The sequence below is a fragment of the Photinus pyralis genome, unplaced genomic scaffold (genome assembly GCF_008802855.1).
Source record: "Photinus pyralis isolate 1611_PpyrPB1 unplaced genomic scaffold, Ppyr1.3 Ppyr1.4_LG7, whole genome shotgun sequence".
Classification (NCBI taxonomy): Eukaryota; Metazoa; Arthropoda; class Insecta; order Coleoptera; family Lampyridae; genus Photinus; species Photinus pyralis.
The window spans coordinates 39,942,082-39,962,554 of NW_022170738.1; the positions used below are offsets into that span (position 1 = coordinate 39,942,082).

At 34.1% G+C, this 20,473-nt stretch overlaps 1 protein-coding gene across 1 annotated transcript in view; it reads right to left on the bottom strand.

The window, feature by feature from the left end:
* Positions 1-20,473, bottom strand: part of LOC116176699 (metabotropic glutamate receptor 4-like) — a 53,425-nt gene that overhangs the window by 24,419 nt on the left and 8,533 nt on the right. Inside the window, exons 2-4 of the mRNA XM_031495440.1 lie at positions 19,992-20,166; positions 18,865-18,971; positions 2,523-2,672 (exon numbers count right to left, since the gene is read on the bottom strand). Of these exons, the coding sequence (XP_031351300.1) occupies positions 2,523-2,672; positions 18,865-18,971; positions 19,992-20,166 (432 nt within the window). The remainder of the gene's footprint in view (positions 1-2,522; positions 2,673-18,864; positions 18,972-19,991; positions 20,167-20,473) is intronic.

A 20,473-nucleotide genomic window follows, 5' to 3' on the forward strand; every position in this document is an offset into this window, starting at 1 on the left:
CCTTGGGCAGGTATGCCCCAATCTTCTTTCTTACGAAATTTAACAAATTTAAATTTTACAATTTTTAAAATTTTTTAGGATTCTTTTTAGGAGTACTTTAAGAAATATTTGGAAACCTTTTTAGTGATTGCAGGAAACGTTACTAGAATGTTTATCAATTTTTCCCTAGAAGCTCATAACCTTTTTTGACAATTCTAAGTGCTTTCCACCCTAACATGAAATAATAATAAATAAATAATAAATAAATAAAATAAATCATCTTCCTGGATATATTAGAAATGTGTTAAGAAATCTTCAAAAAAACATCTTAACATCTGTATTGAAAAATTCTACTTGATGGTAGTGGATTCTATCTTACTCACGCCTACTATAAAATTTCATTACGGTTTCTCCCTTGTCCATTACTCCTTTTGCCTCCTCTCTTAGCTTTCCTTCTTTCATGCCTCTCACATTCAAGCTTGTTACTTCAGACGTTTTTTACATTTTGATTTTTCCCTGTATGATTGCTTGACAACTCCGTCTCTTTTCGTCAATCTTCCTTTCTGTACAGCTGGTTTATGATTCACCCCTCTCTTTCTGTTTTTTAAGTCTGATTCTTCCTCGATTTTTCGCCTCCTTCACGACCCTCCTTCCTAATATCTTTATCCCTTTTTTTCGTTGTGTTCACTACTTCTTCAATCAAGTTTGGTTCCTTTTCTCGTTACGGTTTTTCGCGTATCTTCTACACTTCCGCTTTATTCCTCGGAGTGTTTACCTCCACTTTTCCTTGCTTCGTTTTTCCACATCTTTTCTCTTCATGTTTCCTTTGCCATTATTCACTTATCTTTAAGAGTCTTCTGTACCCACTGCACCCAATGTAAATTTCCATAAGTGCGCCCGCCATAAAAACTCTAGTTGTTTTTCAAAAAACAATTTTTTTTAAGAACTATTTTATAAATTTAGACCTTTATCTACAAAATGTTCGGACTATTTTTTTTTAAGTTTATAGCAACTGAATACCGATTGTTTAAAGATTAGATGTTTCGCACCGATTATTGCGCTAATCTGTTTTATTTTTTTACTCTCGATCAAGACGATTTATGGAAAAAGTAAACCGACAGTTTTTTAGATAAGTTACTTCTAAACATGACCCCAAAAAATGAAATCATAATTTTTGTAAATAAAGTCTGTATCTTGGCGGGCGGTAAATCAACAATTTGAGTGTATCAAGTGGCGCCGCTGCACAGTGTCGGTGGGAACTAACTAAGGACCAAGACAGGAGTTGCCAAAGCAAGAAATTCATCTTATCTCTTGCAGCTATAATCATCTATACACTATAATGTAAAAAAGTTGCGCTTAGGTAAAGAAGACTCTTAAGGAACCCCTGTTGCGCGCCATCTTCTTGCATACTTCAGGATTTTGTTACGTGCTCTTCACTCTTTGCCGAAACGCCCTACTCTACGCCTACGCCTTGTTCGTTTAATTGCACTTCCCCCTTTTCTTTTGTGCGTCTCCTTCTCGCTGTTTGTGCATCCCTATTTCTTTTGATCTCCTTTACTTTTCCGGTGACCTTTTTTCGCGATCTCTTTAATCTCGTTCCTGCCTCTTTTACATCTCATTCCATAACGTTTTCTTTCTTTATACAATTGGCACATTGTTCACGCTTTTTACCGTTTCATTTTCTCACTCGCACTTTGCCTACTTCACAATCGGAATTCGATCATAATTCTAGGAATCAGGAGTTCTAACTTCACAATGACTTAAAAACATTCCTGGTTTCAAGTTACTTAGGAAAATCTTTTTTGGAAATATACCTTTACATGTACTCCGGAGAAATCCGTTTGTCATTCTCCTTTCGGGCATTTTTTCTCAAATTCCTAGATATTTCCATATACTTTACATTAATCGACACCGTTGCCATTATTTTTCAATTATTTAATTCATATATGCTTACCTACTCAAAAATCTACCTACCAAAAAATTATTAAACATTTTATCCAATTGCTGTTTTTATATGGTGAACTTTTTTAAGCAGAGCCAATTGCCGAAATCGTTGTTGTTCTATCGAGCAATTATTACCAGTTGAATAAACCTAAAGATAAATTGGAACAAAGCATAATAAAGGTTTCGGGTAGGTAAACGTAATTTGAATTTGATTTTCATTGCCTATAATGTAGATTTTATCTGTGATGGAAAAATAAAAGTATACACGCAGCCACAATCATTTTAGTACAATTACTTTATGGGTTCTGTTAACTGTTCTTCATCTTTAATACACGTGTATTCGTTTAAATTTAATTTGATGTAAAAATTCATTTTATCGCTTTCTTCTTTGTATTTTACCACAAAATTAAATTGAATTCTATTGTGGCGAGAGCAGTTAATTGTTATTTACTTACTTTGTACGCTATGGCACAAGGGCTTTGACTGTGTGCCTTGTTACGAACAGTAACTTCTTGCAGTTTTTGCAGGTTTCAGACAGTTTTTTCGATTCAACAAAAGCACAAAGAGAGCAAATATCTCAAAGTTAAAGCAGAACTTACCTGACATATTTAATCTAAGTTCGCCTTCCCAATATTCGCCAACACGAACCCACCGATACTTCCCTGACGAAATTTGTTTAAAATGTATTATATTGTATCTCGCCGGTCCATCGCCATTTATATCGAAATGGAATCTGTCGCCACTGAGCCCTGCAAAAATGAATAGCTTTAGCATTGTGTGTCAGGCAAATTCCACTAAAGAAGGCAAGTTTCCCTCTAGCAAATCAATGGAGAAACTTTTGTAGTTATTTTGTAGCGCTGGCTCTTTTATTATCCACCGCAAGCTCCGTAACGGCCTAATAATTGTCACTTTTTTATTTTTTTTCCCCTAACGATATCTGCGCAACGAAATGGGGCGTAATAATTTATCACGCTTTTAGTAGGGCGACAAAAAAAGTATTTTAAATTTTATTACGCGTCGTATCTCACCTCTTTGTTGCGGTATACCTACGCGTGAGATTCAATAGCCTCAATAGATCCTTTTAAATTTGTTTTTACCAAAAAGCAGGAGCCCTGCGTACCTGCTTAATAGAAAATGTCTGGTTTAGTGATATAACACTTGAAAATATACCCATATTATAAGGGTTTATCTTTGATTTATGAACACGAAAGGGGGATCAGCGTATTTTGGAACTGTCCTGATCGTCCCCACCACTATCGATACAAAAAATATTGTTGTAATATCTTTTTTCTTTTTCAAACATCGATGAGTGATTACAGCAATATTCTTGTAATTTATACTCCTGGTTCCGTTGCGCGTTACTGGAAATAGCAAATGCGTTCGCCATTTTGCGAAAATTGCCTAATGTTCTACTTTATCACTTTCCTCATATTTCAAATCGCCTAACAAAATATGTTACAAAGCGACTGCGGTGACATTAGTAAGTTTTATAAAGAGCCCCAAAAATGATGTCTGATAGTGTCGATTTCTGTTTATTTTTGATGGTGAAGGTTGCGGTGATGGAGAAGGTAAAAGAGGGATTATGTGACATATGAAAAAAGTGTACAAAGTGCTCAGGAATTCACGTCAAAGTTCTCAGTGACATGATTTATTGATGTGTCTCGGTAGCTCTAAATTTACATTTAAATTTTTCGAAATTTCGTTGTGAAGTTAGAAATTTTGGGAGGTCGCGGGTTCCTAATTGGTGGAAATTTAAAAAATAAATTTGCCCATTGCGGTGCAAATATGGTGCGTGCGTTTTTTTTTTATTAGTTTAGGAAGCGTTTCGAGCCGAAATGTCTAGGATTTATACCTATCACATGGGATGATACGTGGATATTTCCTCTCAATTTGAATATTTGAACAATTCTCACCTAATCATCCCTTAAATTGTTTGATTCGTGCGCATTACGTTCACTGAGAAAAACGACTCAGTTTGAAAATTATTTTTAGTTGAACTGAGCGTAATTTTTCGAACTTCATTAGCGTTTTTTAAGGGATGATACGTGTAGATTTCTTATCATTTTGATTATTTAAACAATTCCCACCTAAGCATCCCTCAAATCGTCTCGACCGTCCGCATTACGTTCTCTGAGAAAAGCGACTGAGTTTGAAAACTATATTTTTAGTGGAATTTTTCGAACTTCATTACCGTTTTTTTAAGGGATGATAGTGTAGATTTCTTATCATTTTGATTATTTAAACAATTGCCACCTAAGCATCCCTTAAATCGTCTTGATCGTCCGTATTACGTCTCTGAGAAAAGCGACTGAGCTAAAAATTCTTTTTAGTGGAACTGAGAATAATATTGCAAACTTTATTAGCGTTCTTTAAGGGATGATGAATGTATGTTTATTATCAGTTTGAATATTTGAAGAATTCTCACCTAATCATCCCTTTGATTCGTCCGCATTACGTTCCCTGAGAAAACCGACTGAGTTTGAAAATTATTTTTAGTGAAACTGTGCCTGATTTTTCGAAGTTCATTAGCGTTTTTTTAAGGGATGATACGTGTAGATTTCTTATCATTTTGATTATTTAAATAATTCCCACCTAAGCATCCCTTAAATCGCCTTGATCGTCCGTATAACGTCCCTGAGAATAGCGACTGAGTTAAAAATTCTTTTTAGTGGAACTGAGCATAATTTTTCAAACTTTATTAGCGTTTTTTAATGGATGATGTGCGTGTATGTTTATTATCAATTTGAATATTTGAACAATTCTCACCTAATCATCCCTTAAGTTGACTGATTCGTCCGCATTACGTTCCCTGAGAAAACTGACTGAGTTTGAAAATTATTTTTAGTGGAACTGAACGTAATTTTTGAAATTCACTAGCATTTTTTAAGGGATGATACGTGTAGATTTCTTATCATTTTGATTGTTTAAACAATTCCCACCTAAAGCATCCTTCTTGATCGTCCGTATTACGTCCCTGGGGAAAGCGACTGAGTTAAAAATTCTTTTTAGTAGAACTGAGCATAATTTTTCGAACTTTATTACCGTTTTTTAAGGGATGATGCGTGTACGTTTATTATCAATTTGAATATTTGAACAATTCTCACATAATCATCCCTTAAATTGTCTGTTTGGTCGGCATTACGTTCCCTTAGAAAACCGACTGAGTTTGAAAATTATTTTTAGTGGAACTGAGCATAATTTTTCGAACTTTATTAGCGTTTTTTAAGGTGTGATGTCTGTATGTTTATTATCAATTTGAATATTTGAACAATTCTCACCTAATCATCCCTTAAGTTGACTGATTCGTCCGCATTACGTTCCCTGAGAAAACTGACTGAGTTTGAAAATTATTTTTAGTGGAACTGAACGTAATTTTTGAAATTCACTAGCATTTTTTAAGGGATGATACGTGTAGATTTCTTATCATTTTGATTGTTTAAACAATTCCCACCTAAAGCATCCTTCTTGATCGTCCGTATTACGTCCCTGGGGAAAGCGACTGAGTTAAAAATTCTTTTTAGTAGAACTGAGCATAATTTTTCGAACTTTATTACCGTTTTTTAAGGGATGATGCGTGTACGTTTATTATCAATTTGAATATTTGAACAATTCTCACATAATCATCCCTTAAATTGTCTGTTTGGTCGGCATTACGTTCCCTTAGAAAACCGACTGAGTTTGAAAATTATTTTTAGTGGAACTGAGCATAATTTTTCGAACTTTATTAGCGTTTTTTAAGGTGTGATGTCTGTATGTTTATTATCAATTTGAATATTTGAACAATTCTCACCTAATCATCCCTTAAGTTGACTGATTCGTCCGCATTACGTTCCCTGAGAAAACCGACTGAGTTTGAAAATTATTTTTAGTGGAACCGAGCATAATTTTTCGAACTTCATTAGCGTTTTTTAAGGGATGATACGTGTAGATTTCTTATCATTTTGATTATTTAAACAATTTCCAGCTAAGCATCCCTTAAATCGTCTTGATCGTCCGTATTACGTTCCCTGAGAAAAGGGACTGAGTTTGTTAATTCTTTTTAGTGGAACTGAGCATAATTTTTTAAACTTTACTAGCGTTTTTTAAGGAATGATGCGTGTATATTTATTATCAATTTGAATATTTGAACAATTGTCACCTAATCATCCCTTAAGTTGACAGATTCGTCCGCATTATGTTCCCTGAGAAAACCGACTGAGTTTGAAAATTATTTTTAGTGGAACTGAGCATAATTTTTCGAACTTTATTAGCGTTTTTAAGGGATGATGGATGTATGTTTATTATCAATTTGAATATTTGAACAATTCTCACCTATTCATCCCTTAAATTGACTGATTCGTCCGCCTTACGTTCCCTGAGAAAACAGACGAAGCTTGAAAATTTATTTTTAATGGACCTGGGCATAATTTTTCGAACTTTATTAGCGTTTTTTAAGGGATGATACGTATTGATTTATTATCAATTTGAATGTTTGAACAATCCCCACCTAATCATCCCTTAAACCGTCTCGATTGGCCGCATTACGTTCCCTCAGAAAAGTGACTAAGTTTGAAAATTATTTTTAGTGGAACTGAGCGTAATTTTTCGAACTTCATTAGCGTTTTTTAAGGGATGATACGTGTAGATTTCTTATCATTTTGATTATTTAAACAATTTCCAGCTAAGCATCCCTTAAATCGTCTTGATCGTCAGTATTACGTTCCCTGAGAAAAGGGACTGAGTTTGTTAATTCTTTTTAGTGGAACTGAGCATAATTTTTTAAACTTTACTAGCGTTTTTAAGGGATGATGGATGTATGTTTATTATCAATTTGAATATTTGAACAATTCTCACCTATTCATCCCTTAAATTGACTGATTCGTCCGCCTTACGTTCCCTGAGAAAACAGACGAAGCTTGAAAATTTATTTTTAGTGGACCTGGGCATAATTTTTCGAACTTTATTCGCGTTTTTTAAGGGATGATACGTATTGATTTATTATCAATTTGAATGTTTGAACAATCCCCATCTAATCATCCCTTAAACCGTCTCGATTGGCCGCATTACGTTCCCTCAGAAAAGTGACTAAGTTTGAAAATTATTTTTAGTGGAACTGAGCGTAATTTTTCGAACTTCATTAGCGTTTTTTAAGGGATGATACGTGTAGATTTCTTATCATTTTGATTATTTAAACAATTTCCAGCTAAGCATCCCTTAAATCGTCTTGACGTTCCCTGAGAAAAGGGACTGAGTTTGTTAATTCTTTTTAGTGGAACTGAACATAATTTTTTAAACTTTACTAGCGTTTTTTAAGGAATGATGCGTGTACATTTATTATCAATTTGAATATTTGAACAATTCTCATCTAATCATCCCTTAAGTTGACTGATTCGTCCGCATTACGTTCTCTGAGAAAACCGACTGAGTTTGAAAATTCTTTTTAGTGGAATTGAGCGTAATTTTTCGAACTTCATTAGCGTTTTTTAAGGGATGATAGTGTAGATTTCTTATCATTTTGATTATTTAAACAATTCCCACCTAAGCATCCCTTAAATCGCCTTGATCGTCCGTATTACGTCCCTGAGAAAAGCGATTGAGTTAAAAATTCTTTTTAGTGGAACTGAGCATAATTTTTCAAACTTTATTAGCGTTTTTTAATGGATGATGCGTGTATGTTTATTATCAATTTGAATATTTGAACAATTCTCACCTAATCATCCCTTAAGTTGACTGATTCGTCCGCATTACGTTCTCTGAGAAAACCGACTGAGTTTGAAAATTATTTTTAGTAGAATTGAGCGTAATTTTTCGAACTTCATTAGCGTTTTTTAAGGGATGATAGTGTAGATTTCTTATCATTTTGATTATTTAAACAATTCCCACCTAAGCATCCCTTAAATCGCCTTGATCGTCCGTATTACGTCCCTGAGAAAAGCGATTGAGTTAAAAATTCTTTTTAGTGGAACTGAGCATAATTTTTCAAACTTTATTAGTGTTTTTTAATGGATGATGCGTGTATGTTTATTATCAATTTGAATATTTGAACAATTCTCACATAATCATCCCTTAAATTGTCTGTTTGGTCGGCATTACGTTCCCTTAGAAAACCGACTGAGTTTGAAAATTATTTTTAGTGGAACTGAGCATAATTTTTCGAACTTTATTAGCGTTTTTTAAGGTGTGATGTCTGTATGTTTATTATCAATTTGAATATTTGAACAATTCTCACCTAATCATCCCTTAAGTTGACTGATTCGTCTGCATTACGTTCCCTGAGAAAACCGACTGAGTTTGAAAATTATTTTTAGTGGAACCGAGCATAATTTTTCGAACTTCATTAGCGTTTTTTAAGGGATGATACGTATAGATTTCTTATCATTTTGATTATTTAAACAATTCCCACCTAAGCATCCCTTAAATCATCTTGATCGTCCGTATTACGTCCCTGAGAAAAGCGACTGAGTTAAAAAGTCTTTTTAGTGGAACTGAGCATAATTTTTCAAACTTTATTAGCGTTTTTTAAGGGATGATGCGTGTATGTTTGCTATCAATTTGAATATTTGAACAATTCTCACCTAATCATCCCTTAAATTGACTGATTCGTCCGCATTACGTTCCCTGAGAAAACCGACTGAGTTTGAAAATTATTTTTTATGGAACTGAGCGTAATATTTCGAACTTCATTAGCGTTTTTAAGGGATGATCCGTGCACATTTCCTATCAATTTGAATATTTGAACAGCTCCCACGCTTAAATCGTCTTGATCGTCCGTATTACGTCCCCTGAGAAAAGCGACTGAGTTAAAAATTCTTTTTAGTGCGGAACTGAGCATAATTTTTCGAAATTTATTAGCATTTTTTAAGGGATGATCAGTGTATGTTTTTTATCAATTTGAATATTTGAACAATTCTCACCTAATAATCCCTTAAATTGACTATTCTTTTAAACTGATCAAGTTTTCTAGATGTGATTTCATAATATACAGAACTTCACCTATAATATTAAATCTCTGGATCTGTGCGGAAAAATCCACCAGCTTAAAACAGGGTTAAAGAAGAGAAACGACCCCACCATACGTCACGTTTTTCGTTTACACATTTTTAAAGGGTTCACGATATCGTAATTAAACCCGAAGTGAAATACCGTAATTGAGATAATAACGTTTTTAGAGATGCTCGAAAAAAAGGTAACTAACTATGCAAACGAAAATTGTGTTACTGAAAAAAGGCGCATTACGAACAGACATTAAAGACCAAAATGATAACAACATAAAGATAATGCTCAAAGCGTGTTATGCCGTTGATTATATCTGTCTTTGGTGACCTGCTGTAAAAATTCATATTTTAGCATTATTGCGCAAAATATGACACGTCAACATGCTATTGCGATAGGTAGTAAAGTGGAATATGTGGGACATATCCTGTTAATTTTCTTCTTTCCGATGACCTGCCTTAATTGTTTGTCAGTTAGTATAGTAAATGCTGACTGAGTAATTTGCATCTTAATAGGTATACCTAATGTTCATCCAGTTGAAGAGATCTAAACCTTCAGGGCTCGACGTCACGGATATGTTACATTAAGTCAGCGCCGAAAAGTTAATTAAGTTCTTTGCGAATGCGATAGTATTCATTTTTGTGTAATAAAACCAGAACTGGATCCTTCAGAAAGTACATGAAACCAGGTGGAGAATGGGCTTAGGGGATACAACAGGCATTGGCTAAAGTGCGTGTGATTATAATTTAGCTTGTGACAGACAAGTAAAATACGACATAATAAACCTGAACCAAAACGTATAGATTCCAAAATAAATTACCTAATTGTACTTGAGCATTGAAGTTAAAAATCCTGATTATTTTTTAATATATTCGATATTATTTATTTTTCCTTCTTATGCATAGCTGTGTTGGTTCAAACTTGTATCTTGTAGATATGGCGGGCATTTCAATTCTCTAAGCAAATATTGCTTTATCCAACGCTGAGGTATAGGTAAAGGTAAACATCGCAGTACCTATCATAATAAATCATGAAATTTGTATCTTTTGAAAACGTCGGTTAATGAACTGTTTCGCGGCATTGTGACGTAAATGAGCCATTAGCTGCTTGCTGACATTAAGACAAATTGAGTACGGCCGCGGTGCCAAAGGAGCTCTTCCGCTCTATTATTACAAAATTTTGTATGCGAATTACAGTAATTGCGTGATGATGGCGCGGAAAATGCCTCAAGTAAGAAGAAGACGGCGCAGAAGCCGACGATGTGTCGATTAAAAAAATTACGTCCTGGGAAATCTTGTGTTGAATTAATTTCTTGCACTAACACCCTCAATTTGTCATTTAAACTGAAACTGGAAACCATTTGAACAGCTTATCCCAATATTAGCCATTAATTACAACTCTTGAGTATCATTTCGTTATCTCGCTTAACTACCTATCATAATTGCCAGGGCCCTATTTCAACTAATTATACAGTGCTTGGGATTGTAATACAAGAATAACCATCGGGAATTCTATTGAGCGGTCCCCATGGACTGAGGACCGAATGTTTTCTTTCGCAAATTAAAAAATGATGCAAATTGATAGAAGCACTATCAAGATTACTTTATGTATCTTTTTAAATAATTCACAGCAAAGCATTAGGTACATTAGGACTCTCAGCATTATAAAATTTTTAGTGCAGTGTTATTCGTATGTGCTAGAAATGCCACAAAAAAGCCAAAATATTAATGATCCATTAATACGACAGAGTTAAGCAACATTGCTAGAACAAGATATTGCTAAAAACAATTTGTGAATCCGCATTATGCATGATTAAAGCGCATTTTTGGTAACACAAGTCAGTATTTTATTAGCGAAGTTTAAAATTATCGATCTCACGAGTAATTTTGGCTGCGTTAAATAATTAATTTTATTTAATTTCAATTGAGGGTAGGTCTTTATTTTGTAAAACAAATCACAAAGTAAATAATTAAGCTTTTATACTGGTAGCGCTATCTAACGGTAAAATTATAGCATCTCCGAAAACCATATCGAAATTATTTTCTTAAATTATCGATCTCACAAGTAATCTAACTCAAAATAGACTAGAGCCTGCACATCTACACTATAGCAGAAAGCTTTTAGTGAACATTTGAAGTCTCTAGCTATTGTAGTTGCTGAGATCTCACCCAGAGAGCCGGCCAGCCAGCCATAACGAATATAATATCGTATTTTTTTCAAAAAATGCACTAAAAATGAGCTTGTCAAGAAAACCAGAATCGTTAAACTTGCATTGGGGTGGTGATTATAATACCACAACTGAATCTGAAAGCTCGATCTAGGTATAATCATAAAGATCAAACGAACTTAGCCAAGTGGCAGTAATGTTCGATTTTGATTATAATGAAGACCTAGTCTTATAAATAAACATAATATAGATGCTTAAAGACGTTACGATAATTCTGAATTTTATTTGCATAATTAATTCCCTTAATTTTAGTGATACTCTTAAGACAGAAATAAGCTACCGCTTACAAGAACATACAGGTCTGTTGTCCACCGTAGCAAACATTTTGGGATTCTGGGACCAATCCGCTGATAACCGAATAGTACCAAAGTTAACCCTACTAGCAGCAGATGTTGCTGAATGCCTAGTACTATACATGGAAAATTTACTAACGTCCATGCCACTGTTTTGCAAAATAAGCTTAATCCATCTGCTAGGTATTTGGGTAGTTACTTGTGGACTGGCTTTTTTGTTGATAACAACAGGAACTCTCCTAACCTTTGATTATACGGGCTTTTTTCAAAAAGTCTTCCAAAATCAACAATACTGACGTGCTGCTACATGCGAATGATTTAAATTTTGATCGCCCTTTTACAGGGCTTTTTAAAATTAATGGTCAAGTTTAATAACTTCGAACCTTAAAAAGGTGACTTTTTCAAATGAAACCGGCTTCATTTTTTTGCATTTTCAAATGTGGAAAAAAATGCTACATCGATCAGTGTCACTGGGGAAAATGAGTCACTCAATTTCTGTGTCTTTCTATTGAAGTTCAACGGGGCCATATGACTGCAATATTGGGAATCATTTCACGTTTTAAAGATTTTCTATTTTATGATCTTACGTAAATTTTTAAAAATTGCATTAAATCTTCCCTTACAATATCCGTGCCCTTGCATAATTGCATTTCTTCTTCGAGTGCCGATTAGTGTCGTATTACAGAAATCAATTTAAAGTTCTGTATTATACTGTATCTGTATCATATTTAAAATAGGAAATTGATTGGATCCTTACGCTTAGCCGTAAGGTAAGATATCTTTTGCATTAAAGTATACCTCCCTCAGTAATCCCTTTATCCCTTGGTACTATAGTAAATCCTTCTTTCAATGCATTTGAGACCGAAATATTTTGGCATTTGGCATAGTGCTTTTTCTTTTAAAAGCTCGGTTCATCAAACCCATACATTTCCACTTATTTAAGTCTTAGTAAGGATGTGAAATTACACTTTTTTTTAAAGTGCGTAATATTACGTGTAAAATTACCAATTGTTTATGTTTTTTATGGTATTTTATCTAATTTATGTAACTTACCATTTTAAAGAAACCGTAATTTTACAGTAAAATTACCAGTAATTTATGTTTTTTACGTAATTTACAAATATTTTGTAAAATTACCTGTCATTTATGTTTTTTATGTTTTTTTTAATATTCCACAAACCTTTTTGAATTTCGTGAGTGTTTGAAAACAAAAAAACGCTTGTTAAAATATGTATTTTGGTGTAGGTATTAAATAAAATACTCAAGCAGCAGGTATTTCGCCATCACGCGTCGTTTGGAAGAACAAGTTCCAGATCGCGAATTAGATGCTGTAGCATCTTCATTAAACCAAACTAAATTCAACGGTGAATCGTTTACGTTGGTAGTACCGTTGATGGTGTGTGGTAGTACCGATCAAAATGTATCAAATAGGTATTAGGTACACTTATGTAAATTTACAAAAATTACGGTTTTTTAAAATAAAAGTTACGTAAATTTCATAAAAGGCATTACATAAAAAAACCGACCTCTAGTAAGTTACGCGTAATGTAACCGTTTTTTATGTAACTTACAAATCGTTATTTTACAATCCACATCACTAATTCTTAGAGATCGTCTTCTTTGAACAAAGCGGTCTGACCAGTGCCGTTTTTAAGTTTTTCGGGGCCCTAGGCCATTCGTTCGTGGAGGCCCCCCTTACCCTCAATAAAAACGGCACAATGTTTGCATTTTGTGACGAAAATGACCGGACTTTTATTTTATTGAACTGTAAAGTCAATGTCTTACCCATGGGAAAAACCTCAGTGTAATACCATTGTATCTATAAATACAATGGTAATACCCACTTTTTATCACTTATTAGGACTTTTAACTTTCTAAATGGTAACCTTATACAGAGTGGCCCAACGAAAAGTATACAGAGGGCTTTTAGGGTATTAAATTTAGAAATTTCGAAAAATCCTCGAACACGTCAATTTTGTATTCGAGGAGGACAACTTTTGGAATACAAATCACGAACCCAAGTCTTCACCCCTCTACGTAGGGAGCTTAACCTCTAAAATTTTAAATGGAATCCTATGGTAAATGGCACATTATTTGAAAGCTAATTTAATCGTGATTACTAATCTGCTTTGCTTTTTAAATTCTATTGAAAGGATTTTAGAATTTCCGGCATCCCTTACTCTATGCATTAATTTTGTTTAAATCTGCATTTACTTTAAGGCGGCAAATTTTGCACTAAAATTTTTTCATTCACACAAACTTTTGGGGGCCCCTCAGGACTTCGGGGCCCTGGGCCCGGGCCCAGGTGGCCCATGCCTAAAAACGGCACTGGGTCTGACGATTACCAAAAACATCAAAAAGTCACATGCAGGGACTCGCAATTCTGCTATTTTAAATTATCATAGTTCTCAATCGGAAATCACTATGTAAGTAAAGAAGGGCGATGCAATATTAGCAGGGTTGCATTAACCATTTCCTTAACCCTTTTACAAAAGAGTCAAAAAAATTCCCACTTCACCACTTTGTATAGCATTTTGGATAGAGTTCTCCCTTAGTTTGCAAGGATACATTTAAAAAAAAAATGAATATCGATTTACGCGATTCGAAAACGAAACGTGAGTCATTTGATTAGAACGTGGAACACAGGCCAATGAATCATACTTTTATACAAGTCCAAGTAACCTGTTAATTTAAACTGATAAAGCATAACCCTGGGCATAACTTACTTTTGAAAGCAGTTGCTTCTTAACTGTGGTCGTTTGTATATCGTCATAAGTAAGTGTAAGTAGTGGTTTGGTGTTCTGATGCCGATTTTGGAAAATGAGGACGATGCGAAGGTCCCATACACTACAATAGAAAGGTATGGAAACTTTTGTTTTCGATATTGATAATTGCCATTTCAAAATAATATTGCATCTTGTACCGAATTACGTGTATGTTACAACAATTTGCGTCTAAGGCGGTTACTGCACTTTTATATAAAGGATAAAATGAAGTTTTCTCCAATTGTGCCAAAATTTCGATCAAAAGTACCAGTGCAATTAACAAACACATTCCATTTGTTCCTTTCGTCAACATTTCTCGGCAGAGTTCGTTCCTAAGGCATACGTATTAAAAATTCCGACGGATACGTTATTAATTATGAGAGTCTATCATCAAAATTTCGGATGTTCCCTTTGCTAATTTTTTTGGCAAAGTTCTGGCCACGAAAGGGCGCATAGGGGTGTGAAAAAAAATCTGATTTCGACAAAATTTGATAGCTGGGGGTTTTTGAACATGAAACACACGAATCTGAAATTTTTGAAAATTCGAAAACAATAATTCCACTGAAATTCTTGTCCTGATAATGAAAATGGGGAGAATTCCACGAAATTTGAAGTGTATAGGCACTAGATGACTAGATGAGTTAAGGAACAAAATTGGCGAAGAGTTTTTTTAAATTACAAGTTATACCCGTCTTTCGGGTCAGAAAGTATCCCTTGCCTACTAGTGAGTCGTCTAGTTTCGCATGTAGTTAGTTGAAAATGTCGCAAATAGCAACAAAATTAACGATTTAAGTCGATATTATGATTAAATATTATTTAAAAAATCGGTAGGTATGTCTATCGTGTTATGAAAATTCGATTCCAAGAATATGTGGCTTAAATTCTTTGTTATATGCAACATTTTCAACTAACTAAACATGCGACATTAGATGACTCACTAGTAGGCGGGGGATACTTTCTGACCCCAAGGACCAATTTTCAAATGGATACAACTTGTGATTTTAAAAAAAAGTGTTCGATAATTTTGTTCCTTAACTCATTAAGTATGTATACGCAATAAATTTCATTGAATTCTCTCCATTTTAGTTGTCTGGAGAAGAATTGCAGTAGAATTTTTTTTACAATTTTGGAAAACTAATTTCAGATTCGCGATTTTCATGTTAAAAATCCCCTAGATACTAAATTTCGTCGAAATCATTTTTTCCGCAACCCTGTTTAGAGGTGCGCCATTCGTGGTAGGAATTTTAAGAAAAAATTTGCTAAATCGGAAAGGGCATACCTCAAAACTTATTCAAAAACGTGCCATCAGCCTCTCTTATGATTGCCGAGAAAAAGAATTAAAGCAGAAATTTCACCACTTTTTTGAGGATGGCTCCCAAACGAAATGCATTAGACCCTCGGTTTATTGGGAAAAAGTGTTTGTTTGGATCCCTTCTGCTATCCAATTTTTCTTAATTTCTTATGTGTAACACCCTGTATATACTTGTAGTTTTTAAGCAAAAATGTATAACGCTTTTCGCGAACCTATGCAACTCCTTATGTACAGTCGTTTGCACTGAAGATGAGCTTCACGTCACTAGTTTGTGAACAAATATGACGCGAGTGCTTTATTCTTTATCACATGTCAACACATGAGCGAGAAAGAGATGGTAGCCATTTGAAATAGTTGTAAATTGGTTCACAAATAAGTGATGAACGGCGCACCAAGAAAATCCTAACAATAAATTAAAACTCTTATAAACCTAGAGGACTCTAATGCCTCCATCAAATTCCGTAAATTCCAATGAAATCACTACTCAAATTTTGAATAAAATCGGAAATAATCTTCGGATAAAAAGCAATTTGAAACATCTGACATAGAAAAATAAAACTCTACCTAGATTTAAAATTGACACAGATAATGAAAAATTATAAGAATTAATTCTAACACACCTTATGAAAAAAAAAAAGAATAAAATACAAGAAAATCGTGTAACAAAAATTTAACGCCTTTCCTCACTCATATTGTCTACTTTGGCTATAGTCTTGAATTCATCAGTTTTACAATTTTTTCTTTTTTTTTCACATTGTTCGGTTTAACTTTTTTACCATTTCCTCTTTCAGATGCTTGACTCTCCTTAGTGAACTTTTTCTGTAATTTGGTGCATGACCTTTTTCCTTACCGTTTTCAATCTCCTTTACTTCCATAATCTCTATCAATGGGAAGTTACTTGGGGATATCGGTATGTGCAGCTTTGGAGAATTGCTGGGAACGGGGAGCGTCTTGGAAAAAGAGGCACGTCAATTCCGGAGAACTGCTTGAAACAAGAGATGGATCAAATTCTGTAACATTTTCAAGTGTTCCTATAGGTCAATGTCTCTTTTAATGGAGTGTTGCAGCACCAAAGGGTCTATTTTTTATTCGATTCGAATCTTCGGTAGGTATATCCACTTCCTTTTTAACACATTTGCCATAGTGCGGAGCATTTTTGCCAAATGGCAAAAGGTAACTAGTTAATCATGGCAAAATACATTAGGAAAATATTTCGTAAAATTGTTTTGCAAGAACCCAAAACAGTCCTCCCTTTTTCTCTTAATGCCTTCAGTTCTTGAGGAATAGAAGAGTCTGAATATTGAAATAATTTTCGTAGTCACGTCATCTGCAATGAAACACTGGACTATTCTATCCTACCTAAGACATTATCTGTTTGACTATTTCTCTCCAATAGGTGGCCACTACTGGATTGTACACTTGCCGCCAAATAAACAAAATTGTAAAAAAATTATTTAAATTTTAAGACTCAAAAAGCTAAACGTCAATTGCCAAAAGGGTAAAGGAAAGAAAAAACATTGCTTTAAAATTTAAATAATAATGCAGTTCTGACTGTTGGCATTTTTATTACTTATGGCTTAGTAAAGTTGTGCATAAGATTCCAGAATATAAAATGATGGTTAACTGTAAAAATTTATTTTTGTATTATTTGTGCTTTTAATTTACAAATACACCAGGGTTTTAGACACGATTAATAATATACAAGGTGTAGCACCTAAGACCCCTCGGATCATAATTCCTTTACCATAAAAGATACCGATAAAAGTCCTAGAGTAAAACTGTACACATTTACCGTCGCCATATTTCTAAAATATTTTTGATTACCAGGGGGGGCGTGCTGTATTCCAGTGGCGGATCAAACTCGCATTTCTTGAAACACTTGGGTTTGCAAAATAAGTTTTTTTGGTGTTTCGGTTTGATTTTTCTCTGAAATTTTCTTATGGAATGAGTGGTTTTCTTGGTATCAGTGGAAAATTTGTAGTTTTAGCTATCCAGAGGTATAATTTGTTTAGGGGGGTGCCATTTGAGATTTTAAAAAAATATGACATTTGACGAAGGTCAATCAAAATTTTAATTTCTTTTGATAAAGTACTTTAAAAAAATTTTGACGAAAAAAGGTTCAGCCACCTGAAATGGTCTTCTTACATTTCATTACAGTAATATAATCAAATTAAGTGAAAGAATGCAGTGGAATAGAAACACAGCATCATTTTCAGTTATATTAGAGAGTATACAGGGGTGTCTGGAACACTGAATATATTTTCAAAATAACATTTTTTGAAATAAGCTTTTTATGGTATCCAAAATTATAAATACCAATCTATACGTACTTTGAATTTGTGATCAGTAGATTAGTAGCAATATTTTTATAGGTAATTTGAAGATATATTCAGTGTTTCAGAGAAAATTTTCACCCTGTACACCTAAGTTTACTGCTATTGGTGCAGAGTCTAACATACAATGCATATTAGATGAACAACGATATTGAAACTATAAAAAAATCGTGAAGTTTTTGAACGTTGGTTTTTAGGACACATTTCTACGTAAAAATTAACCCCTCATCACAAGATAATTTTTATTTGGTGGGTTGTTATGGGGATGGGGTGGTTGGCAAGGAGTTGATTTTTACGCAGAAATGTGTGCTCCTGAAAACCAAAGCTGACGTATTACGATTTACCATAGAACTTAATCATAAAAGCAACAGAATCCATACAAATTTAAGCGATTTCAAACGCTCTAAAAGCTCACAAAGCTCTTCAAAAACCCGTAAAAGGCCCATGAAGGCTTTTGGAAATTCTTGAATATACTTGAAAACCTGACCCATTAACTGAAGAATTAAAGATTCAAAGAAATGTTAATTTATAACAAATTCAATCAATGAATTACTTTACGTCGCCATTGTGGAAGTTTTCCAATTCTACCTTTACCGTCACCGGGAAAGGTATAACAAATGATATATTAGTATAAATTTATAATCGACAAAGACGCGAATGGGAAAATTAATGGTTCACATTTGTATGTTTCGGGGCCAATAAATCTGTCTGCGAAGAAAAAATGGAATTGAATACGCTTTTAAACCCGCCAGCAAATATATTAGGTTTAGAATATCTCGAAAAGTGATGATCGTATTAAAAAGAAATTTTGAAAGAACCGAAAAGTTTAAAATGAATGCCGAATGCGTTAAGATTTTGACGCTTATAGCTAAAAGGGATCCGAGAAAGCTAATTTATTTTATTTGGATGTATAGTACTGTGCCTTGAAGTCTTCCATTACTTTACATCTGACATTTTAATACTCAATCCTGGCGAATTTATAAACCCGCAAAAATCGTTCTTATTTACCACGAATTCAGTTAATTACACGAGAACTTACCCTCGAAGTCTACATTGCGAAGATATTTTAGCAGTTCCGTTCCTTTCGTAGGCCTCATCGCGTCGCATAATCCGGGACGACCATGGCACGAATGATTATGCATTGCCCTGTAAGAAGAAGAAAAGGTTTAGTTTCTGTGATCGGTTTTGATTTCATTTAATTGTAGTCGATTTTTGCTTTGACTCGTAAGTGATAGGTAGATAGCCTTAAAAGACGAAAAGTTATAATTAACTTATAACAAAGAGAGCCTTTCACTTTGAGTGAGTCTTCATTTAATTGAGTTAAACAGAAATAGTAAACTTAAACGGCAAATTGAATTAATTTGATTTGTAGATATTTCCCTACAGGAAAGAAAGTAGCCATAATTATTAATACACAAACTTTAATTAATTGAAGGGATTAACTGTGTGTGCAGTTTGATAAAGAAGTCAATGCAAAAAGGGGCTTTACCCTGGTTACAACCCTTTGAATTTTCTTTCGAAATTGGTTTTTAGTCCATAACTTTTGATTGAGAAGTCTAATCGAAAAAGTACGAATCGTTTTGGATTCTACGCCCCAAAATTAATAAGAAAAAGTGTTTTTCCGAGAAATTTTGGTGTAGTCGATTTTTGGTAAAAAAGGAAGGTTGTACACTGCCTTTTTTTGAGGCCCCAAAGAAAAATTGTCTCAGATTGACCGCAAAAAACATTTTCTTGTAGAATAGGGCCTGTGAATTCCATAATTTCAAACAGTTCCAAGATTGAGCTACTAGATCAAAAGTTACAGCCCTGGGCTTTACTGATGTCCACAATTCATGGAAATGCTAAAAGATAGTTTTCATGACAGCTTTACAAATAGACAAGCTGGTAGTAGTTATTCTAAAATTCACAATACAAAAGAAAGTGTCTGTACTTCCACCCCAATACTATATAAGCTTCATGAAATATTGCTGTTATGAAGTTGCAAAAAAATAAATCGATTTTCCTGCTCGCTCCCGAGACTCGGCTTCATTCCGCGTTTATTTAGTTCCCCATACAATTCAATTTCGGAAATACGCTGCAGAAAAATGATTTTCCTCGAAATTTTGCATGTAAATCGCGAACGTAACCAAGCAACAGGTTGTAAACACGTTTTACGTACGAACTCACCTTATTGCATATGCAAACGCCATGACCGCATCGGAGACGAATTGCAGTTGATTTTCGAAGACGGTATTTTGGCGGGTCAGTTTTTCCTTTCCGGTACATACTCGAGTGTATTTTTGGTTGTAGGGTGTCCTTGAGCTGTTGGGATAACGGCACTGGAAGTGGTCCTCCCAGAATTCTGCAAAGAAGGAGTTTATAACGCTTCCTATATTTATTAAAAGCATAAAGTTTATGGCCCTTTAGAAGTTCTTATAGATTTCAAAGAGTGTTCACCATCTTTTCAGATATTTTTCATCTTCTAATTTTACAAGAACTTCCCCAGAAAGTCTCTCATGCTACAAAATTTTGAAAAATGCATAAAACTTTTATAGGGATACTAAAAGAATCTCTCAATCACTTAAAAAACCAAACTACCCAAATTACTAATTAATGTGTCTGAAACCACACTGCGTCTTTTGTATTTAAAACAAAGTCCCACTTAAATA